The 24,970-nt window shown below is 42.3% G+C and overlaps 2 protein-coding genes across 5 annotated transcripts in view; both read right to left on the bottom strand.

The window, feature by feature from the left end:
* Nucleotides 1-6,901: 6,901 nt before the first annotated feature.
* On the bottom strand, nt 6,902-7,770 carry TMEM81 (transmembrane protein 81; the record flags this gene model as incomplete). The annotated part of the gene is made up of 1 exon (XM_082655017.1): nt 6,902-7,770. The coding sequence occupies exon 1, from the start codon at nt 7,685-7,687 to the stop codon at nt 6,902-6,904; it is 786 nt and encodes a 261-aa protein (XP_082511143.1). The 5' UTR covers nt 7,688-7,770.
* Nucleotides 7,771-9,218: 1,448 nt separating this feature from the next.
* RBBP5 (RB binding protein 5, histone lysine methyltransferase complex subunit) overlaps nt 9,219-24,970 on the bottom strand; it is a gene marked incomplete at its 3' end in the record, with an annotated part of 35,901 nt that continues 20,149 nt past the window's right edge. For 2 of the 4 annotated variants that reach the window (XM_082675650.1, XM_082675652.1), the window contains 11 exons: nt 24,603-24,743; nt 23,638-23,800; nt 22,347-22,456; nt 21,164-21,283; nt 20,922-21,075; nt 20,753-20,824; nt 19,998-20,115; nt 18,626-18,695; nt 17,652-17,881; nt 16,738-16,929; nt 9,219-11,273 (listed from right to left, as the gene is read on the bottom strand). In XM_082675650.1, the coding sequence (XP_082531776.1) occupies nt 11,245-11,273; nt 16,738-16,929; nt 17,652-17,881; nt 18,626-18,695; nt 19,998-20,115; nt 20,753-20,824; nt 20,922-21,075; nt 21,164-21,283; nt 22,347-22,456; nt 23,638-23,800; nt 24,603-24,743 (1,399 nt within the window). Of the gene's footprint in view, nt 11,274-16,675; nt 16,930-17,651; nt 17,882-18,625; nt 18,696-19,997; nt 20,116-20,752; nt 20,825-20,921; nt 21,076-21,163; nt 21,284-22,346; nt 22,457-23,637; nt 23,801-24,602; nt 24,744-24,970 lie in introns of those variants that run through there. The other 2 variants (XM_082675651.1, XM_082675649.1) reach the window with 2 other exon arrangements.

Genomic DNA, 24,970 nt, shown 5'->3' with positions numbered 1-24,970 from the left:
AGGTGGCCCAACACTGTGCCTGAGAATGACTGGTTTTAAATACCTACTTTAAGCAGTGCCCTTTTCGTAGGAGGTAGGATATTTCATATTCTGCCACAGGATAGAACCCATGCGAGGAATTTTTTTCTTTAAAGCAAGAGGCACCAGACAGTAACTTCCATGATGATACTGAACCCTATGCCTGGGCCCTCTAGGGTGCCTGGATGGAAGGCAGGCCTACAGGAAGAAGGGGGTTTAAACAGGCATCTGCGCATCAGCGGAGATAGCACTCTGGGACCGCATATGGACTCTGCTCCAGAGAGCGGAGTCCTAAGCCCGGGAACACCGGACAGGAACGGGACAAAGCTTAAACAGCAGCATCTCTCAGTCTAAGGAGAGGGCCAAACCTGGGGACCAGGGACTCTCCTCCTTTCTCCTCTTAAAGGACAGCACGGCTGGACCCTGACATTGTCCTGGATAACTCCCTGGAGGCCCCTGCCACCTACCTTGATGGCTGAGAACCAGTGCTCTGGTGTCTGAGGCCGGGAGCCTGAGCCCCTGCAGCTCCGGGGGGCGACGCTCCCGACTGCTGGGTGGGAGCTAAGAGGGGTTGAGAAGCTGAGACTCCTGGTGGAAAGGGGCACCAGACTTGGCCTGCGGCACAGTCACAATCAAGGTGACGTTGCCCTCTTAGCCAATACTGCCAACCCAACCCTGTCACCCCAGAGTGACAGAAGCCACTACAGGTAGCTGGGTGACTAAAGGGCTTGTCTTGGGCAGGTCCCCCACTGCACCAAGCCCCAGCCTGCACGGTGCCTCGCGGGTCTGAGTAGGAGGCAGGAGTGCCTCCACCGTCCTCCTCCAGCAAAATGCAGCTGTAATTCTGTGTGTCTGGAGTCAGGAGTCTTCTGAGAAGGGCAAAGGATAAATGCGGCCCTACCTGCTCGCAGGAACGCCCTGGGCCACATGGCGACCCGCCCCCCAGGCTGCCTCGGATGCTCTTTTGCATTCCCCCAGAAGACGAAGGGGTAAATAAATGGGACATCTTAGCTTGCGCTCTGGGTGTATTACCAGTCACAGCACGTCAGAGCTGGAAGAGGCTATAGACCTCACTGGGCCCAAGCCACCACTCTACAGATGAGGTAACAGAGTTGGAAGGGGCAGGGCCTTCCTCAGGTCACACAGCCTGTCAATGATGGGGCTGGGATAGCACTCTTCTCCAACCTTCCTGTCCCAGGCTCTTTGTCTACCCAGAGGAAGGGGGCAGTGCTGAATGGCTATGACCTGGTTAAGAAGGTGGTTAAGAAGGGCACTGGGCTATGAAAATTCTTCTTCAAGAGGTGCAGGTGGGTGATGGTGGGGTGCTCGGCATGGCTGGGTCCCAACCCAAGGCGCATGCAGACTACAGGAGACCCCAGTCTTTCTTTGCCTTCTGAGCCTAGCTTCTGCTGGGACCTCAATATGCAGTGCTGGCTTGAAGCCCCCTGCTCCCCTTGCCCTTGCTCCAAGAAAAGACGCCAAAGCAAGGGCAGGGATTCCCCAAATCCAGGCAGCAGTGGTGGCACAACCAGGAAACTCCAAAGCCTATGTTGTGACAGGTGGCCCTTCACATATAGGAGCAGCGGGACATCTTGTAGGGCACAGGCCCCCTGAGCCTGGTTTCTGTAGTTTACAGTTAGAGCTCTATTTTGTTATGGTTTTTAAATTTTTCAAGTCCTGCTCTATTTTCCTGGGCAGGTTTATGTTGGTGTTTACCCACTACAATTTTTTAAAAATGTAAGCTCACATGCCTTCTCCCTGCCACCACTGAACCTACCAGCCTGCCCCTGGCCCAGGACTGCCTCCTTGGAGCCCTCCAATCAAAACCTCCTCACCTGCTCCCACCCTTCACCCCCATGCGAGGTGCTGGGGGCTCAGCTGAGTGACCATTCTTCCACTGCAGGGACCCAAACTTGTCCTAGCATCCACCCTGGTCCCCCATGGCTGTGATCTGGCCTGTACCCAGCTCTATCAGAAAGGGGATGCTGAAAGTAGAAAACCTCCTTCCAGGGTTTAGCCGATTCTTTCCTCACTGCCTCGGCTGCGGGAGGAGCAGCAAAGGGACAAGTGTCTAGATGCTGGGCCGAGAGGGCTGACCTGGACTGCCACAGGGACTCAACTGTGCAGCTGGCGGCTGCAGCCCCTAAGCTTGCTTGAGGCAAGAGAGAACGACTGAGAGTCTTAGTTCTGTGGAGGCACACAGACCCTCTGGGAAACCCAGGAAGGGTTTTTCTAACTAGGAGAACTCAGCCTCAGGAAAACGTAAGCCCCGTGCAGGAAGAACTTGTTTGGGGGACACAGAGCTGGACTAAAATGGATGTTCCTGCAGGCCAAGACTCAGGCAGAGTGCTGGTTAAGACTGAATAAGACAGCAGGTGGCTTGAGGACACGCAGGCACGTGAAGGGGAACAGCCTGTTGGTGACGTGGCTGCCCAGGAGCTGGTGTGGAGGCAGAAGAAGAGATCAGACGGCTTCTCAGAGTCCCTTCCTGCCCAAGAGGCCTGACTGTCGCCTTCGCTGCCCGCACGCGCTGAGGCTCGCTCCTGCTGTGGTAACGACTCGATCCTGGATCTCTCCCCTCTCACACGCCAAGCCCCAGACAGGCAACCAAGGGGAAACAGCCACAAACCAGTACTTCACCCTACAGCTCAGTGGCCAGCAAGTGCCTGAGGACTAGGGACAGGCAGCGCTTCAGGGCTCGGGAGAGTCTCCGTTCTGCGTACATTGGGGCTCAGCCTATAGCGCCCTTTGCCCCAGCCCTGGCTGCTCAGCCCTGGTTGCTCCAACAGCCCAGATGTATACCTCACCCTTGGGGGGAGGGCAGCTCTCTTCAGGTGGAGTCTCAGGGCCCAGCGCGATTGGGTTACCTACTTTCATCCAGGGAATCAAATGATACAGGTGGTCCCAGGGAACAGGAGGGCCATGGGGTGGGGGGGCTCTTTTTGATAAAATGACAGGAGAGCCGTCAGAAAAAACATTTGCAAGGAGACCCTGGACTGAGTAATTGAGGGGCTTCTTCCTTTTGTAGGGACCTCTGAGAAATTTTGACAGCTGTTTGTCTTGGGGTCTAGGGTAGGTGAAGACTGGAGGGGACGCTGCAAGTGTCCGTCAGGGCTGGGATTCTTGGAATCAGAAGGTGCTCAGCACAGGAAGAGTCTTGGAGCTCCTGCCCGCTGGGGCCCCTGCAGCATGCAGGGGGGAGTGACTGCAGTCACAGTCATTTACGGGGCAAGGCTCACCCCAGGCATTCTTTTCCCAGCATATACTGCTGCCTCTTGGCAGTCGCAGGAGCCAGGCTAGTCTACTCTGGGCAAGAGCCCGAGCTGGCTCTAGAATGTTTCACTCCCTTCATCTCTTCTCCAGCTAGAGGTCTGTGTGCTTCCTGATCTCAGAATATAACAGCCTACTGGGCTCCTCTGTATCGGAGGGATAAACAGTATCCTCAAACCTGGGTTTGAGGCACAGGTGCAGCTATTTCCCTGGCTCAGACCTAACCTGGGCTTCATCCTGGAGATGAGCAAGGTTGCCAGAGAGGCTCCTGGAGTGGCATGAGGGATTAGACGGGCACTTTTAAGGAACTTCAAAGAGCTCCATGGAAAGAGGTGCTTGGTAGCTGTATATATGGTCATAGGCTTTGGGAAGGCAGGACAATAAAGGGAAACTGGAGAGGGAAAAAAAAATGGGTCTGATAGCTTTCCCCAGAGCCCTAGGAAGCCTCATGCCCTCAGATGGGGTGCACCCTGCTTTGGCCCCCAGACTCCAACTGACCCACCCCCTCCAGGGCCTGCATAGCTTAGAAAAGCTCACAGTTGGGCAAGGGTTGGGGCTTCACTGGACCACTGACTTAACTCAGTTTTTGTTAAAATGGACCCGCTCCCACTGACCTACTGTCTGTCTCTCTTACACTTCTTATAATGGTAGTTATTTATTGACTCTGGTAGCAGGCAGTTCTTAAATAAAGACGGTTTCTCAACCTGCTGAGGCAGCTGGCACCAGCTGTGCGTGTTTTTATCCTCAGACTAAAGAGTATCTCCTTGTCCTGTTCTCTAACCCTAGGCTTTTACCCAACACCTTCAGCCTTCACACAGTCACCGCTAAGGAAGTCACAACACACGGTCCATATTGCTTCATTCAGTCCTGGGAGGGGAGAAAAATTAGGCCAAGCAACTTTAAGGCAGGCCTCAGCAGAGCAGGCATTCTCCTAGGCTGGCTGGCTTTACCTAACAGGATGGGCAGTAAACAGTGCTCATCTGATGGTATTGCTCAAGCTTCCCTGATTTTTAAGACATTTGAGGTACAGGTTTCTCCCGCTCCTCAAAAGTAGAGTGTTCCTATGAAATCTTTCTTAAGCTGAAATGGTGTAAAGCAAAGAAGCAATTACCTTTTTTTTGAAACAGTGAAAATCCTTCAGATTTCTTTTCAGTTAGCGAAAACAGGTACTAACGTAGGTTTCTCCTAAAACCAAAGTGGTGGAAAGTGAACTTTCAAAAAGCGGGGGATACCCGTACTGACTCAGCAGTACCAAAGGGAAGTCTTCTCCCCGCGGAGACATAGTGACCCCCACCTGGTGAGAAGGTGCCTCTAGCCTCTCTTCACAACAACCAAAAGAATTTGAATTTCTAGTCACATTTTCCAGCTGCAACACTACCATGCAAGGACATGCTCAAAGTCAAGTGGGACCACACCAAAAGGACAAAGGAGTTGGCTTGAAGGGACTTCTGGCCAAAACTGGGAACAATCTGAACATCAAAAATATGACAACAGTAATGGATTATATATAATTCACTGAATATAAAAGAGAATTCATTGAAACGTCAGAAGAATAAAAAGAATAGCATTTCTTTACAGAAAAATGCAGGGTAATAAATACAAAAATGAATTTAAAGAATCCATCATTTTGCAATCCCCAGCACGTAATAATAAGGCAAAGACCATGAATGGATTCTAAAACGCTTGTGAACGTTTTTTAGAAACCAGATAATCACAAAGCATCACCCCACAGATTACAAAAGGAAAACATATACAGGTCCACCACTGGAGAGATCTGGCAGTCACCACCTTAACCAAACGATCAAGCTTAGCATCAACCATGGGTCACCCTGACATTGTGCCTCCCGAGGTCATGCAATAAGTACATATTATTTTCGCTGGGCTCTTGTCAAAAATGTTTAAGATTCATTCCTCAGGAATCTACTCATGAGGAAATAATTGTGGGACACTATGCAAGACAAATGGCCTCTTCAATATGAATGTCATGAAGAAAAGAAAAGTAGGGGATCTGTTGTAAAATAAGACTTAAGAGAAATAATAATCAAATGTAATACGTGAACCTTCATTTGATCCTAGATCAAACATCAAGTTAAAAGTTCTAAGGTTTTAGAAATTGGGAGAAACGAAGTATCAACTATTTGTAAGATTAGGAAACTGTTAGTGTGATGAAGTCATTGTAGTTATACAGGTGAACGTCCTTATTAGGAGATGCATACATGATTTAGGGGTAAAAGGTCACAATGTCTGTGACTAGCTTTCAAGTGCTTCACATAAAATCAATATGTATTTAGAGAGGAAGAGAACTGGAGCAAAACGTTTGCAATCGGTGAATCCAGTTAAAGGGTCTGTGGATGTCATCAAACCTTTCTTTCAACTTTTCTATGGGTTGGACTTTATTTTTATATATAAAATAGAAGAAATAACAGAGATCCACTGGTCATAATTTAAATTGAATTAGCATCCTCAGGTTAGGGCTCAGGAATCTTATTTTTCAAAAGCTCATTCGGGTGATTCAGACACACGGCCAGAGAAGATAACCACTGGTCCAAGTCTTGTTTCTGCTACTTCCTCTGTGCTGAGAAAAAAGTGAGGGGAAGAAATGGTAATTATCTCATATAGAATTAGCTCAGCTGGCGGCCCAAGAGCAATTTCCCTGATAGTTCCACAAGCCAAGGCAATTATCTCAGACACAGTCTGAATGGCCTCTGAAGGTCTTAAGATTGGTTTTCCTGTTGAGGAAGGAAGGTACTAGTCCTCCGTTACGGGGCCTTGGCTGCTGTAAGAAACCTCCAGCAGCACAAGCTTCAGGGCACTGAAAGAGCTAGAAGGACAGGAACAGGGAGCAAGCCTAGGAACTGTTCAGGGGCAATCTACCAGCTGAAGAATCCAGTGTTTCACCAGGAATTCAACTTAGCACTGAGCACAAAGGTTTCACCTAGGAGTGTATAAGGGGTGCAAATAATTTATTAACATTTAGTGACTGTCTCTTACATACCTGAATCAGAAGTCATTACTAACACCCTCGGCTCTGCCACACATGGGCATATGCCCCCAACAAAGCGATATGTTCAATGTCTATTCTAAAAACGCTGGTGTAAGTTTAACCCCAAACCAGACTGATTATGGGACAATTCAAACAACTGCAAGAAATTTTAAACTAAAGGGCAGAAAAGGTTAGGTTTCCATACAGCTACTGGGAATTGTTTTTATTGAAGAGGAAAAAAACACTTTCACTAGAAAAGCTATTATATCCTTCTACACGATTATACTGCTCGGAAGGGAGATCAAGGTAGGGAGGCATACAAGTTGTAAAGGGTAGAAAATGAATGCAAACTTGGAAGACAGAACTCTTCCCAGGAGCAGGGAGATGCCTGCAGTCAGGTTTCCTGGGTACCTAGTAGGCAGGGAAGATCTGGAAGAGATCCATCTGGGACACAGAGTTAGGGAATATTGCCCACAGCTACCATGATGTTGCCCCGCATCACAACCCCCACTCACTCCTGTGGTAGTGGAAGCCCCCCCCCTTAGTTAATCCACAATCCGGCAGGCAGAACACTCCCCTGAAAAGCTAGTTTGGCTTCCTGAGCAGCCAGCCCTTCGGCAGCAAGGTTTGTCAGGTCTCAAGGATGGCACTGCTGTGGATCACCCTCAGTGCACCGCACAGGGCGATGCTCACCAACACGCCACCAGTCACACCACTGGCAATTCCTATCCCCACAGCTATGGTCACCTTCTTTTTCCACGGTGGGCGCTGAGGCCTGGAATAGTTGTCCAGATTCACTTCCAGGCCCTCATCTACTAACTTCTGATCCTCAGTAAGGGACTGATGGAAATTCAGGTTCACCAAGTCAGGAGGAAGGACCCTCAGCCCGAAATAGAGCCTCTTGACAAGTCTCAAGTTCTTTAACAGCTGCACGTCACACCGGTAGGTCCCAGAGTCATACTCCTGAGCGGACTGAAACTTTATAAAGTGGGAACTGGCTCGGAAGGGTTTGAAGACTTCATCATCAGTTGAGATGATACCCCGAGCAAGTCTCCAGGTGAATCGGAAAGCTTCCTGTCCAACCTCCAGGATGTCTGAACTCAGACAGCTCAGCTTAAATTCCTGCCCTATGAGAACGGTGAAATGGAGCATTCCACAGATCCAGTTGGTCAGACATTCCAAGCGCTGAGACTTACACTTCCTTCTCACTCCATCAGGGCCCACCTCACAGACGGTCTCCTCCTTATAGCCAAGGCCACAGGTGACAGTACAGGTTGTGGCATTGACAATAACTTTCCCCACAGCTTCTTGCAGTTTCTCAGGAATGGCCAGTGTTTTAGGTAAAGTCACCACCAAAGGGAGATAGAAGGCCAACACCAGGTTCCCAAGGATGAAACTAGTGGCCAAAGTCTTCATGTCTTAGTAGGCATTTCACCACCCTCAGCCAACACCCGACGTGTTCCAGCTAAATCCTCCGCAACGTAATTTAATTCCTTCGACATGAGATAGCCTTCAAAGTCGAAAGATATGATGCATGCATTGTCAATAAAACAATACAACTTAATAAAAGTCCAGTCCTTATTAACAGGTGAGGCCACACGGCAGAAAAAATGTCACAAGGTTGTTGCTTTACTATCACTACTTGTTAACAACCACCTTACCAGTCTTCATTCTTTTCCCATCCTTTTAATGCATTTAAGTCCACCTCTTGGGAAACAAAGATGAAAAGACTTCAGAAGCTGAAGTGAATTTCCAAATTACCTCAATGTATAGTAAGGCTGTACCATTCCTCACCCTTTCCCCTCCCCTCCAAATTGTAGGCTCTGAATTCAAAGGTTTCAAAATACCAGCTAAATCTGCCCAAATAAGAAATCAAATACCAAGTCTAAAAAAAAAAAAGAGAGGATTAACTTGAATTAAGTTATTATTAACTTTAAATGCTCCTAAACCTTCTATAAAAAGGATTAAGAACTCTGGACTGAGAGGCAAGTGATTTACCCTTCCTGAATTTGTTTCCTCCTTTGTAAATTAAGACCTCCTTGCCTATTTCAGGAAGGTCACTTTGAGCATCAAAAGTGATAAACTGTACATGAAAACACTTTGTAAAGTGTGTAAGGAATTTTAAAAAGAAATGAAAATTCACGAAGGCAAGGGCCAAATGGGCTTTTAGAATCAATGCTTAGCAGCAAGACAGGCGATGTTAAATGCAGCTCCTCTCCCACTTCTAGGCACTCTTCCTTCCTAAGGGTACCGAAGATATATTCTGGGGGAGAGGATATATAATTCTTCCTGACTCTCAGTCCAGTCCCCCCAACCCCATAGAACGAGAAAGGAGCTCATCATTCACTTGGGTCAAAGTTGCTATGCAACAGCTATGATGTCAAAAAAGATTCTCAGTCACATAACAGGATTAATAAGTAGACACTCAGATTTGGAGATGATTAAAATCAAAGACTTAAATAGACTTTATGAAACATCTTATTCTTTAGGAGACAATAAGTATTCGATGGATTTCAAGGCTATTTAATCTAGGGAGAAAAAGTGCTAATGAAGAGGAATTTATCTGTACTTACACTTTAAGAAAGGTCCTTGGAAGGCAGGAACTTCCTGGCAAGAGTTTTTGTAAGCTCCACAATGTCTCCTAGCACTGAGGCCTCTACAGAGTAGTTATACACTTACTGAGCTAAGGAATTGGAAGAGAGGGCATTCCTACATGATCCTTTTTTCACTAACTTTTTGCTTGAATTGTTTCTTTATATTCTTGTCCAAAGGCAGGTATCTGGACTACCTGGCCACTCCTTAGCCCTTCCAGCTGTTATTTCTACACGGAGAAGATCTAATATCAACAAAGTAAGCTGCATTTTCTGTTGTACAGAGTGAAGTGGCCGGTGACTTTCAGAAGTGATCAGTGTCTACAAACACACACCTACACCTGTTCTTTAATAAACATCAGGTTTTATTTACAAAGCATTAAAGCTTCAGCAAGAAGTACCCAAGGCTAAGTCTCATCTCGTACAAAACTACAGAACATTAGAAAACAAAACACTGGGGGGGTGGGCAGGTGACAAAAGGGAAAAAGAATATGCATATATTGTACAAATCGAGAAAATCAAACTGAAATAGACAGAAGGTTTTAGGAGCTGAAACAAATTCCAAAAGCATAAATAATTATTAGGAGCTGCTGCCAGAGACACTCTGACAGGGCTGAAGTTGACTTTCTCAGTAGCCGGTTTAGGAGGTGGACAGAGCTTGAACATCCCAATGCTCAGGCAGAGGACCCCCAGCTACTCTGCATGTGGAAATAAGGCAGAAACCTCTTGTATCACACAGTTTGCATACTACTGCACTGTACAGTACAAAGAGAAACAAAATGGAAATAATGTCTGCAAAACAAAAACATGTCTAGTGACCCACCTACCAATCTCAACCACTGGTCTAATATGAAATAGGAAATGAAATTCACAAAATGAGCATCTGAGGAAAAAGCAGTGGCATCTAAAAATATAGACATTTTGCCACTGACTCAGGGAGAGCTCTTGCTTCAACTACTGAACGTTTTGGTTCTAAAGATGGAATGGAAGAGGCTCTTGTTGATGTGTTCTACTTTGATTTCTATGCTAAAATCCAAAAGGTAATCACCTCGTTTGGCTACCTATCGGAGCAACCACCAACTGACAGAGATTTCCCAACAAGCACAGTGTTTAACTCTCCTTTGAAAATACTGTGAAAATGATGATCCAGATTAAGCACTTCCAGGCAGCTCAAAGCTCTGCTCAAGAGAGGCTGGAGAGGTCCCTCCCTCCACACCTGGTTTCTTCACTCTGGATTTTCAGAGAATTTCAAACACCTAGTGTACACATCCATCCAATCTGCTACTTTTTATACAAAGAACAGCAAAAGCAAAAATTAAAATTTTTTTTTAAAAAGCTAAGCAACCTTTCACAGAAAGGAAGTGACTGGAAACATGTAGGAAGGAAAAGGGGTGTGGATACAAGGAGGGGAAATGCAATGACTGATGGGAAGGACAGATGTCCACGAGCAATGATAAAAAAAAAAGGTGCTTAGATTTTTTGATTTGAACTGTGTTGTCATTGCTTTGATTTTGGACGGTTTTATTTTAGTCCTTGCATAGATTCCCCCACCCCCAGCAAAAAAGAAGTCTGCTGAGAGACACCTCGGTTTGTTTCTGGCTCTGGAAGCCAGTACAGGTAAAGCAATATAAACTACTGATGATTCTTTGCTGGAGACAAATGAACTAGCTATCTTCAAAAACCATGATTAATGAGAATGAACCAATACTGGAGGGAACCATGCAATGAAAAGGATACAAAGAAAAACCTGACTCTCTTATAGCTCAACTTCTGGAGCAAAAGGTTACAGTATGTGAACAAAGAGGGGGCCTTTCTTATCTTTCTTTCCTTTTGGAAAATCTGAAATCTTTCTTTTCTGCCCATCTTTGTAATACAATATGGAAATATAGGAGGTATCTGGTGAGTGGGTTAAAAATGGAAGAAAGAATGTGCAACAGACGTTTTTCTAGGATACAGGCAGCAAAATTACAGATAAGAACAAGTCACTCAAGGACGTGCACTGTGGAGGGAAGGAAAGTAGGAGATAGGAAATGACAGGCCGAAATGGTGCTGGGTACAGTAAAGACAGACAAGCAAAACAGGAATCTCTTCTCCAGCAACATAACAAGCATTAAAGTTTAAATGAGTCAAAACTCCTGTTTGATGTCTTCACAAATCCTCATTCCTGAGAGCCTATTTGGACTTATGCTTGAAAGGGAAGGGGACATATATTCTTCTTCCTTAATTCAATTCTTCATTCAAACATAAAATTCACTCCTTCCACCTCCTGGGTGGAAGACAGAGGCCTTTGTTTTAAATTAAAGTCAATCTCAAATGACTGACCACAGTGTCCAGAGGCCACACGATGGCAAAGTAGGGAAGAACAAAGAACTTCAAGGGCCTTCATAACAGTTCTGAGATCGCTCCCCCTGCTAAAGAGATGAGACATAAAAAGATTTCTTTTAGCATCAACTTAGACCAGTTACTTTCAAGAACACAAATACAGATGCTGGATGATGCATTACAAGCACACATGGGCTAAGAACTTCCCCCCTTTAAGTTAAAACCAACTCCAACTCCCAATTACTCTTTACTGAAGCAACAAATAATCCAAACCCCACCCCCTCCCTCAGTACTTTTCTCAGCACTGCCCCAAAGGGAGAAAAAAAGGCAAAATGATCAGACTTCTACACATTTTCCAAGCTTCTAACCATTCTCCAAGGTGTTAACATACAATGCTTCACATTCCAAAAAGTGCAGTTAAGTAGAGGAAAGGAAATTCTAGGGTACTACTGCCTCTTTCAATCTTTCATATACTAAACTAATTCGCCACTAAATGATTAAAGGTGAGCAACAAACCCTTTTCCAAACACCCTTGTTCCTTAAATGATACTCTCAGCTCCTCAGAATCCCAAATATGGTGAAATGTTAATGAAAACTACTGTTGGCATTTCTATGCGCCAACAACTGATCAATAAATAAAATCCTAAATAGTAAAATCAAATGAACACTTCCCTGATTACTCCATAGAAGCTGTTCAATCTCTGAGGGACATCCTTAAATGGGTTGCTGTGAAATATTAACTAGGAAGTGTAAAAAGAGATCAAGGTGAAGAAAGTCCTCCCAGTGTCATCTGGAATGGGGAAGAACATTCCACTTGAAGGTAAAATAGTTAAAAATAATTGCCCAAGTTGTAAAAAAAAAAAAAAAAAAAGTACCCATTTATAAACCTTGCTTTTAACCTGATTTTAAATAAGTTCAAGCACAGATGAAAACTGGCAATAAAAATAAATTCCAATTTGCCTGAGAAGAGACTGAAATTATGAGATACAAATTCTCCTGGATGCTACATGTTAAAAATCAAATTTAAACTTTATATAGTTCAGTAAGATAAAAAGTATATTTAAGCATCTGTTTTTCAGATCTTTCAACATAAAATATAATAATTAACTTCTTGAATTGATTTTTTTAAAAATCGTGAGATAAAAGAATCTACTCCACAGGGCTCAGTAACAGGCCTTTAACACTTTAAGGCTAGCTTCTCTGACTGTTTCCACAGGTACCCTGACCAATCTAGTTTAACAGTTTAAAAAAAGACAACATTGACATTTTAAGCCTAACTCATGAGAGGAAAAAGTGGCTTGCATTAATAATGGGCACTCAAGATGACTAATGAGCTACATCATTATACTGATTATCTGAGGTCAGTTAATGTTTTTTCTTTAATCGCTCTCTTTCCTGTGAACAGACCAAAAACAAAGCTTGTTGAGGCATCAGGCAACAAACCAATACCAGAGCAAGCAAGTCTGTGAGCAAGATAAGATACACAGCAACAGCAACAAAGCAGAAGATCTCCAGGCTACTTAAAAATCTGCCCCAAGTATTATTTACCCGCAACATGACAGAAATCTCCAGTAATATAAAATTAAGAAAAATTCAGCTAATGGTAAACAGCTGTTATTGGTACCTCCCCAAAGCAGCCAAGCCAGGGTGGCTTAAGAAAACACTTAATTTTCAAACATTACCTTAGTCAGCTAATAAGACCACACAGAATGAGAATACCCAACTAGCCATCTAAAAATATGATTTTAGCAGGAATTCATAAATTAGTCTTTGAGAGACTGATCATTTTTCAAAAAGGGGGGGGGAAGCCCCTACTAATCATTTAAAACAATCAGATTCAGCAAGTGAACAGAACATAGTTCAGAGGCCCAGGGTGGGGGGCCAGCACCAGGAGGGCAGTGGTGCAGCCAAAGGCAGGGAAATCAGCGCGGGGCCTCTCGGCCCCCAGAAGTGGCACCTCTGCTCAGTTTGGCCTCAACAGACCATTCCCTTCATGCCCACCAACCCACAAGGCCTTTAGACCACATATGTGACAGACCACAACTTTGTCACACTTGCTACCGAGGGTGTTTACTGCCAAGGAGCCCTACTTCTAGGGCAATCTTTGAGCGGTCACAGGGCAACCAGGACACTGGTGGCTCTGCTCACATCTCAAGTTTCGATCCTGAGGACTGTCCTCTGCAGAGTATCTAATAAGGTAACCAGGGGGAATCTGATAGATGGTGCTATGTCGATCTGGACTTTCTGAAAAGTCCCCGGCTCAGGGTTACCCTTAAGCTTCACTGATGGGTCCTCCCTCATCACAGAAAGTGTGTCTTCGTGGATGTGAGTCCACTGGTACTGTTCAATACTGATGAGCTGTTTGATAGGGAAGAATTTTCTACAGCCTCAGATTCCAGATGGCTAGATTACTTCTATTGGCGGTCTATGTGTCTTCCAACTGTCGCCTGAAATGCATAATCTCCTGTTGCAACATGCAACAGACTATAGCAGCTTTGTCAGGCCTATCAGGGCTTACTGAACAGTTTCTTCAGTAACTGATGAATTGCAGATATTAACAAACAGCTGGCATTTATCTAACTTGAGCAGTAGCCTACACCTACAATCTGCCTTCAAATGATTTGGCTCTAATGCAAAAGCAGGGCATTTGCGGGGAGGTCCACAAAGCACTGAATCTATAAATACACCCATCAGACTGAACTAATCTTTCAAGATGGTTCAGCCTCAGCCACTGAGGATCAGGATTCATTTCTTAATATCTGGTGGAAAATCCACAGTGACAGCATGCTGCTTTTTACTGAAACTCTCCAAGGTGTGGAAGAACGTGAGACATAAAGTTTTTATTACCTCAGAGGCCTGGGGGAGCTATGTGAAAATGAACAGCATGTGTCAGCCAGCCTCTGCCTGCTCTGGGCCCTCCAAGCTGAAAATGGTATTGGATGAAGCACCACCCTCGCCCGAAGAAACCCACACAAAAGGTATGACAGGTTGTCCTGAAACTGAGACTTCTAATGGCGCGCTATATGATACTCAGTTTCAGCACTCTCCCCCAGACTCACAGCCTTCATAAAGACCCAAACCACACTGCAGCTAGTGGCTAAAAGCCCTTCTGAGGAAGTGTCAGGACTAAACCACAATGCCTTTTTTGAGGTTTCTTAATGATCCTGCTCCTCAGCACACTCGGGAGTTTGATCTGGCCATTTCAGTTTTGGAGATTTCCATTCAGGAAAAGGCCAAGGAACCAAGGCAAGAGAAGAAGAAGATGGGAAGAAGGAAGTAGAGGTTACACGGGGAAGTATGCGATGCAGATCATCATGAGAAGTTGGTGAAATGTTTGCAGTAATCTAGACAGTTGTTTTGTCTGTGTGGTGTCAGAAAGCGTATCATCACCCTGGCCTTGTTATGTAAAAGTCTCCTCTAGTCCTTTCAAAGGGTGAAGCCGTTAAAATAACTGCCTCCATTTAAGGCTGACCAACTCAAGTCCCTGTTAACAATAATGAAGAAAATAAAAATCCAGTCTGAAGCACCCTGCTGTTTCAAGACACAGGTTCTAGCCTTTAACGAGGTCGGTACCTTTTTTAACCTTGTCAGCTGAGTGGGAATAAACTTCTAATAGGCCATTGATAATGATATCCAGTCTTGCTAGAAGGAGTTTTGAAATGCTGACATGTACAAACACTATGTATTTCACACACAGATCAAAATTTCAATGCAGTATTTTGAAAACTTCAGGGAATAAAAAGGCCCATTCCTTTACGGCTAAGTAAACTTTCTAACATCTCATTTACATGTTTTTGAAGCATAGCTAAAAAATACCACTGCTGTTATACTCTAAGCTGTAAAATGTAACAGTACTTCATGGTACCTTTGACAAAAACCCAATTTGAGAAATGTCAAAAATATTTAGTAACTGTTAGTGATCATATCAGCTATAATTAAAAGTTGAAATCACTGTATTATAGAGAGAAAATTTTAGTTTTTAAAAACTTCAAATGGTTTATTTGCCATACACTTAGTATTAAAAAGCGAATGATTACTTACAGATAGATTCTGAAGATGCTGGGAAAGTATGTCTTAGAGTATTTGAATTAATTCAATATGTTTGCCTACATTTGAAATCACCCTGAAGCATTTCAGCTCTTGGGGCCAGGGAAATCTATTTGAACTTCAAATTGTTTCTTCTATAGTGGCATCTGCTTATGCAAGAAGTGGGTTATGGAAGGATGGTTTTTATTTACATTAGTCAATTACTGACATGCAATCTTTGCTGGCAATGTCCATATAACTCTTCCAGGCTATTTTTAAAAATATACAGACATGGCCCTAAGTGGACTGAATGTGGAGATGGTAACTGATTATCGGTGGAGTACCATAAATATTATTGCTGGGAAAAAAAATGCTAGTGCTCCAATGGTATGGTGTTGGACTATGAAAGTCTAAATCTAGTGAACTTGAGGGGGAATACTCAAAATGATGACTAATTGAGTCTGTTTCAGCTTCTCTGCAGAAGAGAATTCATGTTCACAATGATTAACTGGCTTAAGGAACTCTGTTTTGCATATCATCACATTTGGATTAACACAATTAAAATTTTAAAGTGGGGAAAAAAAACCCCTAAACACAAACACTGATATTTTGTTAGTCCTGCCTCTGAATCTACTGACCTAGCCACAGAAAACTGAGAGTAATGTATTAACTAAAGCAGTGCCTAAATATAAAACAAAACAAAAAGTTTCCAAAGCCCAACAATATTTGAGCAGAAATGAACTTGAGTTTGCTTACTATTTTCCAAACAAAAGACCATTTAGCCTAGATTCACAAGTATTTGACTGGAAATTGAAACTGTTCTCCATCCTCCAATAAAAATCCCTCAATTATATAGAAGTGAGAAAACAGTAAGTTTCAAGAGATTTAGGTGTTAAGAAGCTACAAAGTTTGTCTTTTTGGTAATCTCCTGTTTGAAAAAACAAAACACCTCATCTTCTTCCTTAACATGATGGTACTACAAACAACTCCATCACTGCTTCTAGACTACTGAAAGAGAGAAAAACACCACCTCTGGGATTTGAACAATTTGAAGAGAGAGAAAAAAGATGCTACAGTTAAATGGTCAAGGGCTGTATAAAGAAGTTCATATTTCTGGTTATCTGTTTGGATCTTTCATTTGAGACAAAACAAAAAACCTAGGAGCAAACACAGATTAAAAAAATGAATTAAACCAGGGGTTCTTACCCTTTTTCAGGTCACAGATTCCTACAGGAATCCAGTGAAATGTACAGGCATCTTCCCCCCAAAATTATTCATAAAATATTTTGCATAAGACCAAGGGAATGGAGATCCCCTGAAACCTGGTTATAGACCCAAGGTTAAGAGCCACTGAATTAAGCCAAATCTGGTTTAGCCTGCCCTCAGCAGTAGTTTAAAACTCAGAGAATATCTGCCACTGGGGAAAAGGAGGGAAGGAAGGAAAAAATGCTGCAGTTAAACGGAGTCAGGGGCTGTACAAAGCAAGGCCACGAAGCAAGCCAGACAGTGCTCCCAATGTGTCCTTACCTGTCAAGGGCTGGCTGAGCTCCGCCTGCACTTTACCCTTCGCTGATCCTTCCAGAGGTAAACCTCTGTCCCCTTTGTAGAGTTTCGGTTTAAATGGAGAATCTTTCTCTTTACCTTTTGATCCTTTAGGCCGGCCTGCTTGCTTCTTCTTGGATTTGCCATCCCCCTTCACACCCAGTAGTGGATGGACTTCTGTAAAAGGACAGATAGGCAAAGAAAGAAATCCACACATCACCCCAACTGAGTATGTGCCATGCCACCTATCCATGAGCAAAGAATTCTGCTCTTGCATCTCAGGTCCACTAATACAAGAAGAAAAGTTTGTTTTGTTTATTAATTATAAACTACAGAAGTGTGGCTATTAAATGAGAAATAGTTCCTTGGCCACATGGCCTATGTGATTCATACGAAGCCACAGCAGCTCTAAATGGAAAAGGTAGCTCAAAGACACACTGACACTTTATCACACAAGCCACAACAGGAATGCACATGTGCACACTGGCATGTGAGAGCAGAAAGGGAATGGGCTTTGGTACGCGACAGGCCAGACTCAACCATGTAATTAAAAAGGCTTCTAGAGTCAGACTGTAAAAGTAGGTAGGAAGAATTAAGGTTGTCCAAGTCTGACTAGTACTTTACTACCTAATGAGAATCTTGGGGGAGAGGTAGGGTATTTAAACAAACTGAGCCAGATGTCAGACTTAAAGTATGTCATCTGAGGCAAAGTACTGAGGGCAGAATCTCCCCATTTTAAAAGAGACGTGAAGGAGATGAAATTATTACAAAGTTGTAAAGCACTATAAAAAAGACTCATGGGAAAATTCCTTTAAGGGAAAATCACCCAAACAGGAAATTACCAGATTGTGCTAGAGAGTGGCCTCTGTCAGGCGAGGGAGAGAAAATGTGGCTCTTACCATCATTTGGTACTCCTTGCAGTTCAATATTGGTTGTTTTGGGTTTCTTCTTAGGTGGCTGGGACCCATCTGTTGAAGACTGCCTCTTCTTCTCTGAACTAGCCCCTTCGTCCATCAAGGAGGTTTGGACTGCATCCGGTGGGGGGCCATAAGGATTTTCTTCTGGGTCTTCAACCTCAGGGGCAATGGGTAAATATAATAGAGCCTTTGAATCTTCCAGCTCTTCATCACTATTTGGAACAGGATCAGAAAAGGGATAGGAAAAAAGAGGAGAAAGTTGCTTAAACCGTGAACCCTTCCTCTAGGGCAGAATCATCTAACCATAAGCAACAGGTATGGATCTAAAATTTCAAGAAAGCCAAGACAAATAAAAAGAAATCAGACAGGGGCTTCCCTGGTGGTACAGTGGTTAAGAATCCGCCTACCAATGCAGGGGACACAGGTTCGAGCACTGGTCCGGGAAGATCCCACATGCCGCAGAGCAACTAAACCCGTGCGCCACAACTACTGAGCCTGTGCTCTAAAGCCCGTGAGCCACAACTACTGAAGCCCACGTGCCACAACTACTGAAGCCCATGCACCTAGAGCCCGTGCTCCACAACAAGAGACGCCACCGCAGTGAGAAGCCCGCGCACCACAACAAAGAGTAGCCCCCGCTCGCTGCCACTAGAGAAAGCCCGCGCGCAGCAACGAAGACCCAACACAGCCAAAAATAAATAAATAAACTTTTTAAAAAGGAAATTAGACAACACGATTAATAAAATCAGTAGTAAAAATAAACGGCATAAACAAATTATTTCACTTTCTTAAGATTTTTCTATCAAGGGAGAAGGGAAGGGATTTCTTGCGCACCAAAGGAGTTATCTCTGAGGTCAAAGGCAGATGGGCCTGAAGGAAGAGCCGGGGAACTGAGCAGCACAACCAGAGACTGAGGAGGAGGAGCACCCCAGGCCCAGCCTTCAGCGGCAGCTCACCTGCTACAGAAGGCGGCAATAGGGTCCACACTGGTGACATCCACTTCCTCATCCTCTGCAGCATCAGCCCCTGCAGGACAAAAACACAGCAGAGGTGTGAGAAGAAGTAGAAAACTGCTTTTTACATATAGCTTATGGTTTTCATAAACTGAAATCCAGGAGAAACAAAGGAGGAAAACCAAACAGTTTGTTTTACTTAGTCGTTCTGCAAATATTCACTGAATTTCCACCACACGCTAGGCACTGGGAATAGAGCAATGCCCCAGGAAGTTGGGAACGGTTCTTCAGTAAAAATTTTAGAAGTCTAACAGGCGAGACACATACACACAGATAATTTCAGTTCCATACAGTAAGTGCTACAGTAAAGGTATGTGCAATGTGCCAAGGAGATGGGAAGGAGAAAGAACTTCTGCGGAAGTTTGGGAAGGCTTCGTACAACACGGTCCAATAACACTAATACAATCCAGAATATACTGCAGCCCTGACGGTCTTTCTAAGGCACAGGAGGCATGTAAGTTATCTAATATCACAGAAGTGAGGACCAGCACTTTCAAGCTGGAGAGAACTAATTTCAATCCCAATTCCCTGATTCCTGACATCATCAAGTGGCCCAGCAGTCAATGACCCGTGGCATTAATTACTCAAGCTGACAGTGCCAACTGGGCACATTAAGCATTCATACACACAAACCCCTGCCAGATGCAAAGCCCTGTGTTTAGACAACGATGGGGCTATAAAATGAAATCTTTATTCTCAAGTAACTTCCTATCTAGAAGTTCAGAAGCCAAGAGATAAAAATAACAATGATCACGATCATAATCATAATAGAAGAGAACATCTGAATGCTCATTATGGCCTAGACACTATAGTGAGCCCTTTACATGAATTATCTCATTTATTCCCCACAACTCTAAAAGGCAGGTACTATTGTTATCCTTATTTTACAGAAAAGGAAGTTCAGGTTTAAAGAATAAGTATTCTGCCCAAGGCGGTCTGACTCCAGAGCCCATGCTCTTTACCTTCATCTTACTGACAAAGGAGTGACAATACGCAAACAGCAGCTGAGCACCCAGCGTGTGTGGGTGGCTTTGTTAGGTGCCCCATGCAAATCCTCATTTAATCATCTGCAATTAGTCAGGAAATACAAAGTGAAACGTTAAGAGAGCTGCTTGAGCCCTAGTAACGCCCATGTAAGCCCTGAGTCAATGCCTTACAAATAAATATTCTAAAAACACTGTCAAAACTGTGTAAGCTTAGGAAAAAAAATTAGACTAAGTGCTGAAATGAATTTTCAACACAAATTAAGAATGAGTACTGAGTAAAACAATCATTTTTCCTTTGGGAAATACTACCTGCAACTGAGAAATATTACCTGTCTGTTCAGGCTCACTCTTATCTTCATCTTCAATATCAAACTCTGATTCCCTTTCTTCATATTCTACATTTTCATCCAATTCTTTGAAGTCTGGCGCAAATGCACTCCAATTTTCCTATGCCACAAACAAAACATACTACTTAACTGTGTGAGAAAGCAGCAGTCTGTAACCTAGACATTAATGATATAAATAAAAGGACTGACCATGAACAAGACTCAAAATTCTGAGATCAAATTTGGCAGATAATAAAAATTAGGTGTCTACAGTTTTATTACCTTAAGGTATTTCCTATCTTAAACATTCCATGGTATTAACTGTAGTTCTTTCATAAATAACTGCCTTCTTTAATCTTTTTAAGATGTAATTCTGAGGTAAAATGTTAAGTTTTCTTCTGAGTACACTGATTACAAATATAATTAAAGGTGTTCAAAATAAAACCAAGATGTAAAACAGAAGCTAACTGAGCTGAAAATAAGAAAAGCACAAGAAAACTCTATCTCAGATGAGCAACAGAAAAACGTACCAGGAAGTACACTAGATTTTCTCCCTGAAAACAGAGCTGGTAAATTGACTTTGGACCAAGACCTTACCATTAAAATAAAGCAAAACTAGATGCACTGAACTATTTAATTAGAAGAATCATATGGAAAAGAAAGTATATAAGGTAATTTTGGGCTTACTATTTGTAAAGTTCTTTGATAAAAGGAAAGGGTATCTAGCTTCAAAGTAGTTAAACCAGAAAAATACTTACTACTTGATTTTGTGCCCAGATAGATACCACTCCACTAGAAATGGATGCTATGATGGGTCGAACAGGATGCCACTAAATTTTAATGAAGCAAAGAAAAATCAATTCTAAGGATGAATCCAAGATTTTCTGTATTACATAAGTAACAACAGCAACCTCTCATCCTACTCACAGCTACATCCAAGAGGAGTTCTCCTCTTGTCCCATGGAGAATCTTCACCAGGTTACCAATACTCTTCTCCCAGATGTACAGGGCATGCTGCCGGGCTGACCCTGCGACTATGTATTCCCCATCCCCAGAGAAACAACATTTCTTCCATGGGGTCCTAAAGGACAAAGAAAGTACCCAAATAGAACCAGAACCTGACCCCAGGCCATGAATTAGCACATATTCTTCTAGGTTGTGATACATACCTATTCACCAAGTCCTGCAATTTCTGCATGGGTTCAGGCTCTCCATCTCTTCCACAGGTTAAGATTTCTCTGCCATCATAAACTCTAATTATTCGATCTGCTGTGTTAATTAAAAAGCAACTACAGAAAAGATAAAAAAATATCAACACCAGAGGTCAGAATCTGTTCCTGTTAACATTTTCCATGGCTACCAGTTACTTAGAACAGTACCATAAGACAACTAACAAATCAGGGAGAGACTGAGTGAAAATCTAAGTAATAGACTAGACTACTGATATATCTACTTGTCACCTTCCAAGCCAAAATATAGCGTGAAGTGAGAAAACGCTTTACTTCCCTTCCTGTGTAATCCCTGAACCCTAGATGCACAAACTAATCAGCAGTATTTGACTAAAATCCAAAACCTCTAAATTGAAACCAGTTTCCCGAATTCACAAGCTTACAGTTAAATATATATAAATACTTCATTCCTCTGGCCTGCTTTATATATAGTATATTCTTAATGAGTTAATAAACTAAATATATCATTCTGGATTGCCCAATTTTTTACTGTGATAACACTGAGTGTTGGAAACCTGTCTAAAATACAAGTTATTTTACCACCTTCTTACAGACTTCACTGTCTCTTGCTTCAAGAGAATTTGAACATGAATGTCCTCTAAGTATGTATGGTGGTTCCCATACAAAATAGGATGACTGTTACTTCTCTTACTGACAACCTATTTTCTTCTTGTTTCTGTTGATACATAAACCTACTTCTAGCTGGGTAATCAAACTTATCAGAAAAACATCTGAAATTAAAAGGGTAAATAAATAGGTTTTATGTAAGTAAAGTGCATATTCAGTTACTATGTGAATTTGTGGTATCAATTCTGATTATAATATAACAGCTCACTTTTACCCAGTGTTTACCATATGCCAGACATTTTGGTTCTATGCACAGACCACTCAGACATCTTTTCTGTAAAGGAACTGCCTGTTAACCTCCCGATAAGATGTGACTGCTGGCTCAAAGCAGTGAATCTTATAAACTTAAGAACCAGACAGTGACAGTTTCTATAACTATTTTCTAAGTAAACTTAAAAAAAAATAAGTATAATATACACAAAAACTGTGAATCTCAATGTATTTTTGCATTCTACTCACTTTTAAAACTGTCTCTAAAAAGACAGGTCTCACTTACCTGCCCTTCCGAGCAAACTCTATTGACTTAATGGCTGTGGTATTGCTTGTTCCAGTTGTTACTCTGAAGGAAGCAACAAGATCCTGAGAATCTGTTTTTAGGACCAAGATCTAAAGTTTAAAAGAGAAAAATAATAAGTATTCTGATAACTTACAGTAATTACATTTGACTTCTGTTTCTGAAGCTGGGCAAAGACTGGGTGAAAATATTAATATAAATATCTCTATTCCCATGTATTCAACTTGATCAACTGCTATTGCCTTTTACCTCTTCAATTAAAGGACACTGTCTTAACCTATTGTTAGAAGATAATGTTTAACATTATCCAGAGTCAAAAAGTAGAAGCAACCCAAGTATCCATCAACAGATAAAATGTGACACATACATACAATGGAATATTATTCAGACTTGAAAAGAAAGGAAATTCTGACACATGCTACAACATGAATCAATCTTAAGGACATTATGCTAAGGGAAGTAAGCCCATCACAAAAAAACCAAATACTGGATGAGTCCACTTATACAGGTACTAGAATAGCCAAATTCATAAAGATAGAAAGTAGAATGATGGTTTCTAAGGGGTGAAAGGGAGTAGGAAATAGCAAGTTATTATTTAGTAAGTACTAGGTGAGTGCAAGATGAAAAGAGCTCTGGAGATAAACGATGGTGATGACTGCATGACAATGTGAATGTACTTTACACCACTGAACTGTACACTTAAGAATGGTTAAGACGGTAAATTTCGTTAAGTGCATTTTACCACAATAAAAAAAAAAACCTGCCACTCTCTAAAGCAGCCACGAAACTGTACTAGCCCACACGTCCCAGTCAAAAAAAAAAAAAAAAAAAAAATCAAAGTGCACTCAAACTCTAATAAGCTTGAAAAGGACCCTAAAGCTCATCAAATCCAACTTCTTAGTACACAAAACTATAGACTAAGCTAGCCTAAATTATACAACATTTGCAGACCAAGATATCAGATATTTTATCAGCAGTACTCCATTGATGATATGATTTTTAAATTTTATAATTTAGTAATGGCCTTTCATTACTAGCATCCAGTAAAGGCCCCCCATCCTTCTCTAGGTCAAATAACCTCTGACTGCTCTAAATCCAAAGAACAGAAATTATTAAGGCATGAGAGAAAAATAGGCTATATTTACCACAGGCAGGAGGCATGCTTAGTCAAGGGGTAAAAGAAATTTCAAAGAAAGAACAAGCAAACATGAAATGAGCCAATGTACAGGATGACTGATGCATATTTCACCAGCTTCTAAGCTTCTACGCTTACCTTGCCTTTTGCATTTCCTGTATAGATATATTCTCCTCGCCTATCAAAAGATGCAACCACGTTCAAATCGGAGTCATCGTCTACGGGCAGAACAACATGTTTGGAATCTGAAAGGGTCAACATGACAGGAGCAGATTTCATGGGACACACGAGAACCTTGTTCCTGTTTAAAAATATGAATAGTACATTGGCTGTTGCTATGGTATCAGAAGGCTGACTCTCTGCTCTTTTCTGTAATTCCTATCTACTACCTCATCAACTCTCCCAGCCCAAGCATATTTAAAATAGTGAAAAAGCCTAAACTCTAAATTCCTAATAATAGGGAAATGACTGAGTAAAGTTATGAGATCTTACCTTGACAAGATAAAATGTAATTATTAAAAATAAATATGAAGATGTAGCAAACTGGTAAAATATGTATGAAATAAAGTGAAAGGCAAAATACCAATTAAAACTATGTAAAAATACATATTTGCGTACATCTAATAGACAAATGCTTTGTGAGCTAGTAAGTGCTTTGTGAGTTATGAAGCACTATACAATAAGCTTTATACTTAAAGAGAACTTGCCTAAAAGAAAACCTAGAGAAATGAAAATAGTTATATCTCAGTAATAGAATGATGGGTAACTCTTTTTCTTAAATATAGTTTTCATAATGAACCGTTTCCCCTACTAAGGAAATTCAAATTGGAGGAAAACCCCAGGTAAAGAACAGTTATTATACTTATTTCTACCTTTGCCCATTTCTGAAGTCTTAATTAATATAGGCCAGTTTTTAACTATATACTACAACAGTCTCTTTAAAATCTATTCACTAGATCCAGATAATCTGGAAAGATTATTTTATATAGAAGAGGTTGAAGAGATGTGGGCTTTTGCATCCTAAAACCTTAAACTGAAATTGTCATGGGCCTGGAGATAGAATTAGACCCACCCCAGGAGAGAATAGCACAGATTAAACATACTGATCTCGCGGATGATACTGGACTTTTAAGATGGGTGAAGGGAATCGAAACCTCTGGTCGCAGTCGCCTGAAAGGACATCCCACTGTGACACTATGTTATCAGTGGAAGCACTCACGAGCTTATGACCATCTCGACTCCAGCTGAGAAGGAAAAAGGGTAACTTAGCACACATTCTAAGTATATCATATCATCCTTATAGATAAAAAAGCATGAGTCACACTTATTGCCCTAACTGCATGGGTCACCAACGTTTCTTCTTCTTTATTTTTTAAACATATACTCAAATCCACAACAAGCTTTCCTAACTAAGCAATAAAAAAGAATGTTTTCATGACATCTTCATATCTAGTAATAGAAGCTCTTAACA

The sequence above is a fragment of the Grampus griseus genome (genome assembly GCF_964374135.1).
Source record: "Grampus griseus genome assembly, chromosome: 1".
NCBI classification, from domain to species: Eukaryota; Metazoa; Chordata; class Mammalia; order Artiodactyla; family Delphinidae; genus Grampus; species Grampus griseus.
The sequence above is the reverse complement of the archived record's forward strand: the minus strand, read 5'-3'. Positions and strand labels throughout refer to the sequence as shown.